Source organism: Amblyomma mixtum, chromosome 6 (assembly GCF_055824585.1).
Source record: "Amblyomma mixtum isolate Tamu chromosome 6, ASM5582458v1, whole genome shotgun sequence".
Classification (NCBI taxonomy): Eukaryota; Metazoa; Arthropoda; class Arachnida; order Ixodida; family Ixodidae; genus Amblyomma; species Amblyomma mixtum.
The window spans coordinates 44595285-44610898 of NC_143017.1; the positions used below are offsets into that span (position 1 = coordinate 44595285).

Genomic DNA, 15614 nt, shown 5'->3' on the forward strand with positions numbered 1-15614 from the left:
AATTTTGGACAGTCAGGCGGGCTTAGAGAGAGAACTTTTCAACCACTTGCATAATTGCACTGAAACTGGAGGGGCTAGTTTATACTATCACTTCACTGCTGGGACCATCTCTTGCAAAATTGGTCAAAGCATAGCTAACCGCAAAAACGAGAGTACATGTGAGGAAAATCCTTCCTTGTCACTGTAACCGAGTGATTTCCAGATGTGCATCTCATGTTCTTGACAGCTGTGACCTTGTATCGCATGTAGCAATTCGGAGGAGGGGGCTTTCTTCATCTTTTTCTCTTCTTTTTCACGCTCTAAATTCATACGTTCCCACGCTAAAGCTCTCAGTTGACTGTAGTAGAGCATGTCATCCTTGCAATATTAACTTGCAAGTAATATTTCACAGAGATGTGGTCACGTGGTGGGTTACACTGAAAATGGCAAGGTTTCGCCATAAGATGTCGCATCAGCTTGTTTTACGAGATTTTCAATGCCCTGTTAAAATGATGGATATTTGTTCCTTCGATACTGCGGTGCTCAAATGATTCTTACAATACAAGACAATCTTTTCATTTCCACCACAATCTTAGGACTAACTCTAGTCAGTCCCTTTAACTCTTTCCCTACCGTGCCCATTGAGCATCGTGAGCCGCTAACAATCATTTCATACCCCGATTTCAGGACCGTCTGTGTTGCTAATAACCACGCTGCAGATATAGTTTGTAGGCAAGGAACCAAAGTTGTGTTTACGATGTAGTTTTCTTTCGTCCCGCGAGGGGGCACTTTCTAACGAGCTGCGAAGAAATTAAGACGCGGACCTGGCTCATTGCCTGCCATGTTGCCCGCAGATGACGCCTTTGCCACTCGACTTCGGAGCCTTCCGCGTTGCTTACAGGCACGGTGCGCATCTGGCTTGTAGTCCGAGAACTGAAGTTTTGTTTCAGATATATTTTTTTTTGTCCCTACAAAACGGCACTTTTTGAATGCGCTCCGAAGATGCGGTACCATCAAAGTCTCTTGGCAGCCTCCACATGCGTGCCATGCGCTCTAAAACAGCAAATCTCAGGACTGTTTCGTCTGCGAGTGATTTAATTGACGACTTGTGCAACAATGAGCCTTAAAATGTTGCAAGGCGCTGAAGATTCAGTTTTCACTTCGGTGATGATGGAAACCAGCCTGAAACACAGGCGGCCGCGCTCCAATGCACAACTATAGGGTTTCCAGTTATTGTTTTGCAGCAAGAATACTATTACAGATAGAAATGATTTTTTGTTGCAGATAGTGGTCAATACAGTAACAAACATTTTGCATATTTCAGAAAATTTTTAGCTTTTTTTCTTTTTAAATAAAAGCTTGTCTTTGCAAGTTTAGTTTAATTTCCTCCTAAAATCTCATTTTTAGCAAATTAAATTTTTGTTGCAACACGCAATTTGTTGTTTAAACTTATATGAATAGAAAGCACCCTTATTCAGCTCTGTTTTTGGGTGTTGCAATATCGCACGTATCCGCACGCACGTATCCGTCATGAGTTCAGCCCTACGACGCCGCCTCCGAAAAGTACTGACCCCTGCACCCAAAGCCGTTCTCCGCGTTGCCGACGGCGGAACGCCTCATGTTGTTGGACTATGCACAGCCCGTGTGACCATATCCGGCCGCCATACATCCGTTCTGTTCTCTGTTCTGGACCAGTGCCCTCATGAAGTCATTCTTGGCCTCGACTTCCTGTCTGAGCATTCAGCCCTCATTGACTGCGCCACTAATGTTGTTCAGCTTGACCTTCCTCTTTCTGCTGAGTCGCCGTCCCCAGTTATACACCGTCTTTGTGCTGTCGACTTTGTCCGTCTACCGCCTCAAGCCGCAACTTACATTTCTTTCTCATCTGTTCCCCCTGTACCTGATGGTCACTACGTAGTCACTCCGGAACTTGACGTCGCCCTGACGCGCAGCATTGCGCTTCCACACATTGTATTTACAATGTCGGCCAACCGAGCGTACCTTCCGGTCCTGAACTTTGGTTCATCCATCCAACCGCTCCCGCAAGGCATCTCACTCGCCACGCTGCGCCCTGCTGCCGAATGTGTGATATCAGTGGTGGACAGCTGCTCACCTTCCACTCAGCAATGCCGGCTGCCTGCGGCCCCCATCAACAGTGAACCCAACGGACGACTACGCCGCCATGATCGCTTCTGACCTACCGCCGCTGCAAGCTCGCGATCTTAGGTGCCTCTCATCATCTTTCCGCGACATCTTCGACTTTGATGGCAGTGTTTTGGCTCGGACCTCTGTGGTGACGCATCACATAAACACCGGTGATTCCGCTCCTCTCCGCAGACGTCTGTACCGAGTGTCCAGCGCCGAACGCACCGTCATAAATCAAGAGGTGGACAAGATGCTCACAAAAGACATCATCGAGCCCTCGTCAAGTCCTTGGGCTTCACCAGTCGTCCTGGTGAAAAAGAAGGACGGCAGCTGGCGCTTCTGCGTTGATTATCGGCACCTCAACCGCATCACAAAAAAAGACGTATATCCACTCCCAAGGATCGATGATGCATTAGACTGCCTCCACGGCGCCAAATATTTCTCTTCAATTGATCTTCGATCGGGGTACTGGCAAATTGCCGTTGATGAAAAGGACCGCGAGAAGACCGCCTTCGTGATGCCTGATGACTTATACCAGTTTAAAGTCATGCCGTTCGGCCTCTGTAATGCCCCGGCTACCTTCGAACGAATGATGGACTCCCTTCTTCTTGGCTTTAATTGGTCCACTTGCCTCTGTTACCTAGACGATGTTGTGGTTTTCTCGCCTACTTTTGCCACGCACCTCGAGCGCCTCTCCAATATTCTGACAGTGTTTCGTAACGCCGGCCTTCAGCTGAACTCATCGAAATGCAAGTTCGGTCGTCGCCAACTCACTATTCTCGGACACCTCGTTGACGCTTCTGGTGTACGCCCAGATCCCATCAAAATTCAAGCTGTGAAGGAGTTTCCTCTTCCAAGGTCGTCGAAAGATGTGCGCAGCTTTGTCGGCTTGTGCTCGTATTTTCGCCGTTTTATCAAAGATTTCGCCGGCATCGCTCGTCCCCTCACCGATCTTCTGAAGAACGACACCCCCTTTACCTGGGGCCCTGCTCAAGAGAACTCATTTTCATCCCTCGTCCATTTGCTGACCACTCCGCCCATCTTAGCACATTTTGACCCGTCGTCTCCCACAGAGGTTCGCACGGACGCCTCCGGATATGGCATCGGCGCCGTACTTGCCCAACGTCAACAGGGTCAAGATCGAGTCATCGCTTATGCCAGCCGCCTACTTTCAGCCGCAGAGCAAAATTACACCATTACTGAGCGCGAGTGTCTTGCCCTTGTCTGGGCAGTGGCTAAATTCAGACCCTACCTGTTCGGCCGTTCATTCGCTGTTGTCACGGATCACCACGCTCTCTGTTGGCTGTCTTCACTAAAAGATCCCACCGGTCGCCTTGGTCGCTGGGCATTGCGCCTCCAAGAATACTCATACTCCGTCGTGTACAAGTCAGGGCGCCATCACCAGGACGCTGACTGTTTATCCCGATACCCTGTGGAACCACCTGACCTAGAGGACTCTGAGACCCTGCCCTGCCTCTTAGCTATCTCCGATCTTGCCGATATTGCCAACGAACAGCGCCACGACTCATCTTTACGTCCTATCTTTGATGGCATCCGTTCTGCAAACCGATCTCCGTCTCTGAACCTTTATGTGCTCCAGAACGGCATTTTGTATCGCCGAAACCTACGCTCCGATGGCCCTCCGCTCCTGCTCGTGATACCCCAACATCTACGCTCTTCTGTCCTTGAAGAACTGCACGACCTGCCGACAGCCGGTCACCTTGGCGTGTCCCGCACGTACGCTCGGGTGCGGCATCGCTTCTTTTGGCCTGGTCTCTATCGTTCCGTCAAGCGTTACGTGGCCGCTTGCGACCTGTGTCAACATCGGAAAAGGCCCTCCACTTTGCCTGCCGGTCTTCTGCAACCCATCGACATACCTCCGGAACCTTTTCACCGTGTTGGCCTCGACCTTCTTGGCCCTTTTCCGACGTCCCTCTCCGGCAACAAGTGGATCGCTGTTGCAACTGATTATACGACTCGGTACGCCATCACGCGTGCTTTGCCGTCCAGCTGCGCTACCGATGTTGCCGATTTTCTTCTGCAAGACGTCATCCTTCACCACGGCGCCCCTCGTCAACTGCTCACCGACCGCGGTCGTTATTTTCTATCCAGAGTAGTTCACGACATTCTTCGTTCGTGTGACACGCAGCACCAGCTCGCGACAGCTTACCACCCACAAACCAATGGGCGTACGGAAAGGTTCAACCGCACGCTCACCGACATGTTAGCCATGTACGTATCGCCAGACCACCGAGATTGGGACGCAGCCTTGCCTTATGTGACATTTGCATAAACTCTTCCCTTCATGACAGAACAGGCTATTCTCCTTTCTACCTTTTGTTTGGTAGGCATCCCACCTTGCCTTTGGACACACTCTTGCCGCCTTCTTCAGCCCCCACCACTGCTTACGCTCGGGACGCCATCTCCCAGGCCACGCTGGCGCGCCAAGTAGCACGTAGTAGGCTCCAAGCCTCTCAAGTTTCCCAGAAGTCAGCCTACGACCGCCGTCACCAGGCCGTCGAATTTACCCCGGGATCACTCGTCCTTCTCTGGACGCCCTCTCGCAGCGTCGGTCTCTCCGAGAAGCTCCTTTCGCACTACCGTGGCCCTTACCGTGTCGTGCGCCGTGTTACCGACGTGAACTATGAGATTGCTCCCCTTGAAACCTCGCCATCGTCCTCTGGCGCCACCACCGACATCGTCCACGTCTGTCGCCTTAAACCTTATCACGACGCCCATACGTCGCCGCCCTAACGCCGAGACGGCGTTTCAGCAGCCGGGGGTCCTGATGCGGGTAGACGACGACGACAAAGAGCGATGGCACGAGTGGGAAGAGTAGAAGAGGACAACGAAGTTCGGACTGTGTTCTCGGTGCCGCTCGCAGCTGTTCTTGTCTCTTTGTAAATATCTGTAAATATATTCTTTCCCGCAACAATATTGAATGCAATAGTTCTTACAGAAAAAAAAATGTACTGAAACCTTCAGAAAATAGTCATTTTCCCCATGGTACGAAAAGAGTTAACCTTTTCACAGCCTGCAGGCACGCTAGGACAAGGATCACAGTTAAAAGCATTAAGATGGTTTTAACTACAATCTTCCGATGGCTTGCCACCCTAGCTGGAGGCTTACAGTACAAGAAAGACTTAGTTTAAATACTACAAAATGTTTAACTTCCATCAGATTGCGCTCAGTAAACTAGGTGAAATGAGATGTAGTGACGTTCAATCCCAGTTGATACACAGCATCTCAAAAGACTAAAAACCCAGTGCAAACAGCTGAATAAACATATGGCATGCAAACATGACAAAAAATTCTCTTTGTAACCTTGTCTTGCGGAACAGGAACAGTGTTAAGTGCTATGTATCAGCGTCAAATGAAACGTAAACACCACAACTAAACCTTGAACGCTAAAATAAGATCTCAACTGAGGGAGGCTGAATACTAGAGTGGATGATTTTTAGTTTTATGACTGCTGTTTTAAATTTATACCTTGCCTGTATTTCCTCTCCAGCCACTATTTTTTTGTTTGCGGTTCAATCTTATTGTACATACGACCAGCGCAAGTTTATGTAGTACACAAGCTGACTTGCAGAAACAAGGACAGTCTCATGCATCGCCAATGATAGCACGTCTCCATTATCAAGCCAATTCGCCAACGTCCCAAGTTCGTCAAAGCTAAGCATTCCAGGAACTAAACCAAGAGCTTCATAGAAACGGGCAGCAGCATTTGTACCCAAATTAAGACGCAAGACAAGTACAGGAGACAGCGGTCTTTTATGCTTCATCAGGCTAGCAGCACTGAGCAATGTGTATGCCATTCCTTACATTCTGTCAAGCACATGACTGGGCTTAGTGCTGAGAGTATGATTAGACGACCGTCACAAAATTGGTATGCCTGCAAGCCACATCAAAGGAATTTGCGGACTGCACTGAGCAGTTACACTTGACAGAGGCGGATGAAGCACAGCAACACACAGCCACAGTGGCAAGGCTCTCTCATATCCACCTACAACAAAAATTCAGCCAACTGCCATGTCAGTCTATGAATAGAATTGTTAGTCAACTATCCATGAGCATCCCATTAAAACACTTATTTAAATGTGAAGCAAGAATGCAGTGGAAAGAAAAAGGCACTGTTCAGGTTTGCATGCTGTGCTACTAAGCACTGAACCAGCCAATAAAATTTAGCTCTCTGATAAATATTTTCCAGTAGCCAACCTGCAACGATGCACGTAAAAGTAGACAAACGACCAGGATAGCTAATTTTGTGGAAAGCTCACCCCTTAAAAAAAAAAAGCAATCCTCCGCCCAGTGTGCAAGCGGGTACTACTGGAAAAATTGTATTTGGAAAAATTTAACATTTCAGATGCGATCCAACGTTACACAGGTGCTTGAGAAGCGTATCAATCAGTCAAAAAAAGAAAAAAACTGATACTGAGAGTGATTTTCAGCGAGCATGGATGAAATCTACAAATAAAAGAAAATCTAAGCTCATTTTTAACAGCTGCGAAAATGTACGCAGTCTCCCAGGTAGAAAGCTCAGAGAACAGCTTCATGGTGGCCAGGCAGCTTCTTTCTGAGCTGGTGGCAAACAACAGCATGAAAAATATGGTGGATAAAGAAGATAGGCAAGGAATGCTACAAAGAGAAGTGCCTATAACTACACGGTTTTTAGTAGAACACATCAGTTAAAAACAGGCCAGAGAATACCTATTGACTGACCACGTCCCAACCACCGGACTCAACGTACAGCCGCTTCTAGCATGCATTGTATGTCACGACTCTTCCTGGCACCTCTGTGCCATCTCTCTGTGGAGACGTTTGCCTGCCACCATCGCCCGGTCCTTCCCATACTGTGAAGGCTGCACAACGGCTATAAAAATCTTTCATCTCCCTCTCACTCCCCTGTACTACATCTTGGGCCCCAGGTCACGGTTAGCAAGCCTTTGTGGTATGGCCGGTATTGTTTTTTGCCATCTGTGCATGCTTAGGCCTTCTGCCAAGAATGCAAGATTTCGGGTTGGAGTTAGTTTCGTATATGGGGGTTTAACGTCCCAAACCGACTCAGGCTATGAGGGACGCCGTAGTGAAGGGCTCCGGAAATTTCGACCGCCTGGGGTTCTTTAACGTGCACTGGCATCGCACAGTACACGGGCCTCTAGAATTTCGCCTCCAGCGAAATTCGACCGCTGCAGCTGAGATCGAAGTCGCGTCTTTTGGGTCAGCAGCAGAGTGCCATAACCACTGAAGCCTCGTTTACACGAACCTGACAATCGCAGGTCGAGTTTAACAAGGCCAGCCCAACTCGACGGCTGCGTGTTTACAAGAATTGGATTTTAGAGAGTTGAGACTGGTTCAACTGAAGCAACACGAAATGTCGAGCAGCGCAGCAGGAAAGGGCAGTGGCAGCCTCCAAGATTGCGACACTGCACCGCTGTCTCGCAGGCGTGACAGCGCGAGCGAAAAACTGGTTCTCAATTATCACCTCCCCTCTGCAGGAGAGTTAACTACTGGCTCTGCGGCTTATTTTACTCGATCTGACAGAGTTTACACGAACCTGACAACTAGTTTTTCTACCCGACCAGCAAACTCGACTATCAAGTTTATGTAAACAGGCACAGAGCCATCACGGCAGTGGGGTGGAGTTAGTGTAGCTTGTTTAAAATCATGGGACCATTTTACAGAACCCCACTGTGGCACAGGCAGGGGCTTATTTTTCTATCTTTTTAGGTTGCCCCAACCGAATGTACGTTTATCGTTACGAAACTTCAGAGGAAATCTTGATAATGGAGCTTTGAGAAATTTAGCTGGCATCCGAAGACTGCAGTTAATGCTCTTTTCACTATGAATAAATCTGTTGGAAGTAACATCTGTTAATCTCGTCCTTTCAGTCCGGTCCCTGTTCCAAAAACAATTCTGCCGCCAGCAGCAAGCTTTACTGAAACATCTCTTGCGTATCACGTTGTTAGCAATCTACAAGTGACGAACCCATGCATCGTGCCAGGATCGGCAAAGTAACCCTACATGATGCGCCTCGATGTACACCGACCACACGTTGGTCAACGAAATACTCATTCGGAATCTGCCATTGCGGTGGGCGTCCAGGCTGGCTGTAGCGATTAACAGACTTCAAGGAAATATTTTTTTTTTATTGGTGTTGAAAGTCCCAAAGCGACTCAGGCTATGAGGGACACCGTAGTGAAGGGCTGCGGAAATTTCGGCCACCTGGGGTTCTTTAACATGAGCTGGCATTGCAGAGTACAGCCGGCCAAATCTTTAGCTGGCATGCGTGATGGCCGCTTTTTCTGTGCTCCTGTGCTTTGGGACGAAGCAAACTTGCGGAAAGCTCAGTATTAAGCCCGGACTTAGTCAGCCTGTGCTTAAATTGGATATTTTCGCAAGTTTGCTCCGTCATAAGCTACAGGAGCACTGAAAACGCTGCCGTCACGCACGCCAGCTAATGTTTTGGCCGGCTGTACATGGAACTTTAGAATTTCACCTCCATCAAAATTCGACCACCGCGGCCGGAACCGAACCCGCGTCTTTCGGGCCAGCAGTCGAGCGCCATAACCACTGAGCCACCGCGGCGGCTTTCAAGAAAATTTAGCTAACACGCGGTATAGACCTCCTCCATGTTTGCAAACAAGCGAGGTGGCGCTGCAGTCGCGAACGGGCTCGCGGTAGGCAAGAGGCCAGGGAGTGGCGTCGAGTTGAGGTGGTGCAGCGCCGGTTTTCAAGGCTTGTATGCGCGTTTTGAGTTTCTGAGAATCATAACAATGGTTGATGCTTTCAACTTAGTATTCCTCGAAGTACACGGGCTCACGTTGGCCATGTACGGCGTATTTCGACACGGTGTGTATTGTATTATGGCTAGAATGCGCTGCAGTTGGTTTCTACCCCAGGCATTCAATAAATTGATTACTTTTTGACACTGAACTAGCAAGAATGATTTTACCTCGGGACAGTGATGAGGGAAGCACTGGCGTTTTTTCGGCAGAGCCGACGTGCGCTCACCGTCTGTTGACACACGTGTCGCACAGTGTGAAAAGTGGGGACAGCGTCGATCGTGTCCCGATCTCATATGTCTCACGTAGCCGCTCTTTTTAGCCGTCAGATCAGGCACCACCAGGCTGACTTCTCCCCTTCTTAAACTGGTCGATTTGGTGAAAAGTTTGGATGCCTGAAATTATATTTCTTCCAGCCCTGGGTCTTCTGTTTGGTTACTAAAAATTATAGCAAAATATTCAGTAGAAATTCATAAAATTACGGTTTTTAGATCTGTGGTCGTCAAAAATTGTGAGGTAATGGCGTTTCTGATGGTCCTGGCACGTCGCGAATCCTGCGGGTTTCCGACGACGGAGCACCACAATGGTAGTATCACTACGCAGAAGAGGGATCAGAGGTTTCGTTGATTTCAGTGCGGCATTTCTTTGACCAAAGCGAAAGCGAAGAGGCCATAAACAAGGGAAAAAACTTAAAGGTTTGTTTTGTGATCTACCACATTTTCTGATTGGCATCACTCACCCCTTCGTAAATTTGTAACGAATGGAAATAGAATGATTCTATTTGTCGCGAACGATTCCAGAGACATTGAGGAGTGCAATAAATCTCTCGACTTTTTTTTTGCTACAGGATCAGTAGTATGGTAGTCATTTTTGATAAGAAAGGTACTGCGAATCTAAAAAAAAAAAGAAGTAATACCGCCATCATAGAGAATAGGGCGTTGGCAACGTGCTGGCATAAAAAAATTCCGCATTTTCTACTTAATTATTCAAGACCCGTGGTGACTTGACGAGGGTGTTAATTATAATTATCCAAGAACTTTACCAGGTATAGCTGAAAATAAAACGCATTGCCGAAATTAGCAGAGCAATTTCATATTTGCACCAAATTTGGTTACATATCTCAAGCATCAATAAAGAAAACACTTTTCATTGCCTCATCCCTTGTCAATCTCGCTACGTGCCTCTGTTGGTAGCCCGCCTGCGGTTGCTTCTTTCCAAACAGCCTTCGCGATCATGTACTACTTCATGAAGAAGCTTATGATGCAATGAAAGTGCGCTGTTCGAAGCATGCCAACGCGACCGCGCAAGATTGTCACAACTTATCAGACTTTTCTACTACAATCAAATAATTATGTCGGTTATGTTAAGAAATATTTTGAAGCATATATTAAATGCCCTAAAATGCGTCATTACATGTTCGTATAACTTCTACACACGTTAAAACATGCTGTGCTATCAACAAAATAACGCACTCCCCGGTGGAGAGTGACCCTGCCGGCGCCCGTGCACACCAGCTCAGGGTGATATATTCGCAGCTACATACATGCTTTTTTTTTCCTTGCGCAATTTTAAGCGTACCATGCGGTTGTTCAGGTGAATGAGCGCGGCAATTTCCGTGCAATGAAGTACGTTGACAGGCAGCGCCGGTCTACACTCAGAATTAGCGATTTTACTACCGCGGCTCATTTCCTAATGCGGCATTTATTTCCGAGAAACCTATTAAAGCTAATCTAATTTTCCGTTTTATGATGCTACGCGGATCCAACAGCGACGCAGCTGGTCAGTACATGCTGCTTCTGCAGTGCGCAGCCACGATATGCAGCCGCCGGTAGCTGCAGCAACTGCGGTACGCACGGCCAGGCGGAACCTGTTTTGCCTACCACGCGAAAGTCGCTACTGACATCAGCGCCACCGCATCTCCGTGACGTCGCGGGGTGAAGGAGGTCTATAGTGCATGGACATCAGGTATACGAGGGGCGTTCAATAAAGATTTCCCCTGACTCACTTCTGTTTGTTGCAGGATGCTAAAACTGCGCATGTGCAATGACTTAAGTCACTATAGCTCACGTGCCAATGTGCAACTCCGAACTAATAACGGTCTTTCTTTTACAGGTGCTGAAGAGGTGTCAGGTGTGATAATGGATGCAGTGGAATACAGAGCAGTCATCAAGTTCTTGTACTTGAAAGGCCACACTCCAATGGAGACGTTCGATGAGATAAGAGGTTTATGGGGAGGATTCCCCATCATATGACGTAGTGAAGAACTGACATCGTCAATTCAAATGCAGTCGGACATCAGTGGAAATGGCTCCCATTGCAGGGCGACCCCACTCCGCTATCGGTGAACACACAGTCCAGCAAGTGGAGGCCACCATTTCAGAAAATCGCCGCGTAACCGTTCGAGACCTAGCCCAAAATGTCAGGATTAGTGTTGGGTTCATGGAAAATATCATTCAGAACCATCTTCAAACGCGTAAGGTATCCGCTTGCTGGGTTCTCCGGCTGCTCACACCTTTCCAAAAGCAAGAACGAGTCGAATGCTCCCAGGATCTTTTGACCATGTGCCATGGAAACCAGGAGGACTTTTTCAACAGACTGATTACACAGGACAAAAGCTGGGTCTATCACTATGATCCGGAGACTAATGTCCAGTCGATGCAATGGAAGCACTTGGACTCACCACCTCCAAAGAAGGCAGACGCCCAGCCCTCGGCGGGCAAGGCCATTCTCACACTCTTTTGGGATTAGCACGGAGTAGTCTTGATGTTTTTCCTAGCATCCTAGCAAAGGGTGCCACGATTATTGGGGCATACTAAGCTTCATTGCTGCAGAAATTGCGGGAGGCCATCAAAAGCAAGAGACATGGCATGCCCACCAAAGGTGCCCGCCTTCTGCAAGAAAATGCTCCAGTTCACAATTCGCACATTGCCCAGATGGAAGCACGCTGCTGCGGCTTTGAAATTCTACCGCATCAACCTTATTCACCCGACCTCGCACCATCAGACTTCCACCTCTTTCCAACAATGAAGCCATATTTGAAGGGCAAGCATTTTCTAGATGACGAGACTGATTTCTGAAGTGACAACATGGTTTTTGGAGCAACCTGTCGACTTCGACAACCAAGTTGTTTACAGTTGCATAAAAAGATGGGAGAAGTGTGTGTCCCTGGGTGGCACCTATGTAGAGAAGGACTAATAAATCTGCAAAGTTTCGTTGCTCTCCGTCCACAGGAAGTGCGTCAGGGGAAATCTTTATTGAACACCCCTCGTATGTGATTGCGGAAGGAAGAGCCAGACCACTGCGCTGTCGACAGCGGGGTCAGTTTAGGATAGAAATGTCCCGAGGTTTCGCACTGCACAGCCCCGAAATGATTCCGGCAATGGCAGTGTCTTCCACACGCACTGAAACTCCGGAACACGAGCACTCTATGTGCGCCCTGTCTTCACAAAGTGTAGCCGGTGGGGGGCGGAACCTCGAGTTCGCAAGCAGGGCACCAAGCTTACAGAATCAGAGCGGGGAGCGGTACAACTCGTCGTTACAATATGCGACTGTCATTGCAAAAGCTTTCAGGAGAAGCCGTTATGCTCAACCTGCCATTAGTTTTGTTTTGCCTTTGGTTTTGCGGAGCCGCGAGGCTAGACACGGCACTGGAAAAAAAGCGAGCGGCCAGCATGAGCATGGCACGAGCTAATCTTTCTCTTTCCTCAGAGTCTAAACAGTGCCCGCGCTTACGTCCGAGTGTGCGGCCGTCGGTCATGCGGCGGATTATCTATGCATAAAACGAGCTAGGCCGTGAAATATGGACACATTCAAAAACGGCACGGCATCTCCGAACAAGGCAAGAAACATTGGTACGAGAAAAACGGTTGGCAAAGAAAGCACGCACCCATTGCACGATGGCTGCCTCCCTCTCTCGGTTGAGCATGGTGTGGTCAGCCGCCTCCGTCACGCTGACGAACCGCACCGACCCTCAACGTACCAGAACATTTGCAAGAACGGCAAGGTCAGGACGTCGGTTCGCAGCAGCCGTTCGCCGTTTTTTAAACACGCGCAGCACGCGCAGCGCGAGCACGAGGAGGGGGGGAGGGGGAGGGGAAGGCGCGTGAAGCACCTGATTGGTTGGATATAGTTGCTATCAATGGCGATGGGAATTTCTTAATTCTGCTGAGCAAGCCGAGTGCTTTAGTGGTGTTTCGGTTTCGGAAGTGTGTGTTATCCTCCTGAGACCCGAAGTGAATTTGAGAGCACAAAAACTTTGTAGGGTTTCAGAATAAGCTGGTAGGAGTACAAAGGTAAAAAGTGAGAGATATTTTCTCAATAGTACTAATAGTTTCAGCTCAGCACGATGTCCAATATATTGGACACTAGGACTCTAGCCGTATTTTCTCACCCAGTGGGCGTGCCAATAAATACTTCAGATAAAGCTGTGAAAGTTGTGCGAAAAAAATACTTTATTATGACAAAAGACAAAGTAGCAAAATATACGTCAACTGAATAAAAAAGTTTCGCTGTGCTCATTTGCTGTGTGCCTTTTCGAAGCATCTTCTGTCTTGTTATGCTGAACTGCTGACATTTTGTGCAAAAAAACTTTGTTTTCATGGTGAACCCCTCAAACCTGCAGCGCGCAGCGTTAGCTGCGTCAGACAGCTTTGGGAAATGGTGGGCACTTTTGTTGGTCTCTCCTCGTCGAGCTTGCTTTGATGGTGGGCTCCACTCAACTTCACTGTCACTCTCTGTTTCTTGCTGTTTTTTTTCTTTGCAGTTTCTTGGGTTTCTTGCTGTTTTTGGATCGACAATAGTGTCGTCGTCACTGCCCGATAGGTCAATGTCTGATGTGTTGGAGGCCACCGCGGTGGCTCAGTGGTTAAGGTGCTCGGCTGCTGACCCAAAAGACGCGGGTTCGATCCCGGCCGGGGCGGCTGGAATTTCTTTGGAGGAGAAATTCTAGAGGCCCATGTACTGTGCGATGTCAGTGCACGTTAAAGAACCCCAGGTGGTCGACATTTCCGGAGCCCTTCACTACGGCGTCTCTCATAGCCTTAGTTGCTTTGGGACGTTAAACCCCATAAACCAACTAAACCAACCAACTGATGTGTTGGCTTGTCCAATTCTTTGTAAAACTGCTTCGGCCGTCTCATCAGGAACGCGAGGCCTGTCTCTTACAACAAAAAAGACGTTATTTCGTCCCCAGCCGTTAAATACTAGCAATATTCGTTTACATTTATTGCGAAAGCCATCTCAAAAGCGCGGTCAAAACAACCGGGCTGAGTCCCAGCGTCCAACGTATTGGACACGTGAAATCAGATTGAAAGCACAGAAAAGTTAGCTCACGCAGAGATACAATTATAATATCTACATGTTTTCTGTTCTATTCTTGTTGATATCCAACAAAATTTACTAGTTCAAAGTCGGTAAAATCGCAGAAACAACACTTACTTCTCTGGCAGGTGCCATAGAACGCCGCGCCGCTGAACGCCGCCGTTTTCAAAGTGTTTTGGCGGGAAAGTGAGCAGTTTAATTTCAAAAAAGGTGCACAGATGGCGCCACCAGTTGTCCAATGTATTGGACAAGCGGGTTTTATGAAGATGAATCTTTCGGCGCGCGAGTACTGGCTTAAAAGCTAATGTCCAATATATTGGACAAATTGCCATACACGGGTCTCAGGAGGTTATACACACGAGAAAGAGAAAGACTGCGAGAAATAGCCACAAAAGTATAATGAACACGTGCCGTTTTATTAGGCAAATGAAAACAGTCCTTATAAACATTCAGTTGAACAAAAGAACTACGACACGATTAAAACCGCGGTGTTTAAGTCATGGTTAGGTAAGCTATCTAATGAGCTGCGGTTACCTCTGCATTTGTAGACAACGAGATCACGAACATACAATTATTTCGCTATCTGACGGCACATATCGTGGCCAGTATGGCAACGCTGCTGGCAAATACCAACGTACTGCGCATCCAGCAGCAGAGGACGTCCTCAAGTCAACGCTGACTCTTCGTTTCGTTGGTATTACAAGTGGCGTTGTCCTGCAGGTGATGCGGCTTCAGCTGCACCTCGTAGTTCCCTTTTTCATTCCTAACGGCCCTAATCACATCCGTCTGAAGGACTTTCTCGACATCTTTGGCCGTTTTCAGGAGCTCCTGGATTTTGCTTGAGTCCGTTTCCTTTAGGTTCTTGACGTACTCTTCTTTCACCCTGCTCCTCGCTGCCCGTATGGTGTCTGGGTCGCCTTGAAAGACTTGCAGGATGACGCGGTGGAGGCTTTTGTAGGAGTTAAGAACCAGCGACCTCGCGGAGCTGGTACTCATGTTGGATTGACGAAGATCGCAGGAGTGGTAGTTGTAAACGATTCCTCTGACCGTACAAGCAAACGTAGACACAGCGTTCGCGCTTCGATGTACGCTTATGTGTCCAGCTACATGACAGAGGATAAACAAACAGCGAAGATGTTACGTCCACAACACCACGATTTTGGTGCGCCGTATCCGCGTGCGTCGGCTGCTAAATACTTGGCTATTTACTTGGCTACGTTGGGCTGGTGCGGTGTCGTCTCTGTGCCATAATGCTCTGTGTAGCTAAAATGCAGCAATATTGAATTATATTTCATTTTTAAATTTGCTTTAAATGTGAAGCTCATTAATATAGACTGCAAATATTTATACATAGTTTTGTAAAAAAAAATGTGTTTTCAATAGTCG

General features: G+C 48.0%; 1 protein-coding gene across 2 annotated transcripts in view; it reads right to left on the reverse strand.

Moving 5' to 3' along the window:
* The window catches only part of LOC149338922 (uncharacterized), an 80105-nt gene extending 67109 nt beyond the window's left edge, over positions 1-12996 (reverse strand). For both annotated transcript variants that reach the window (XM_089547819.1, XM_089547818.1), the window contains exon 1: positions 12796-12996. In XM_089547819.1, coding sequence (XP_089403945.1) covers positions 12796-12834 — 39 coding nt within the window. In that variant the 5' untranslated portion in view covers positions 12835-12996. The remainder of the gene's footprint in view (positions 1-12795) is intronic.
* Between the last annotated feature and the right edge of the window lie 2618 nt (positions 12997-15614).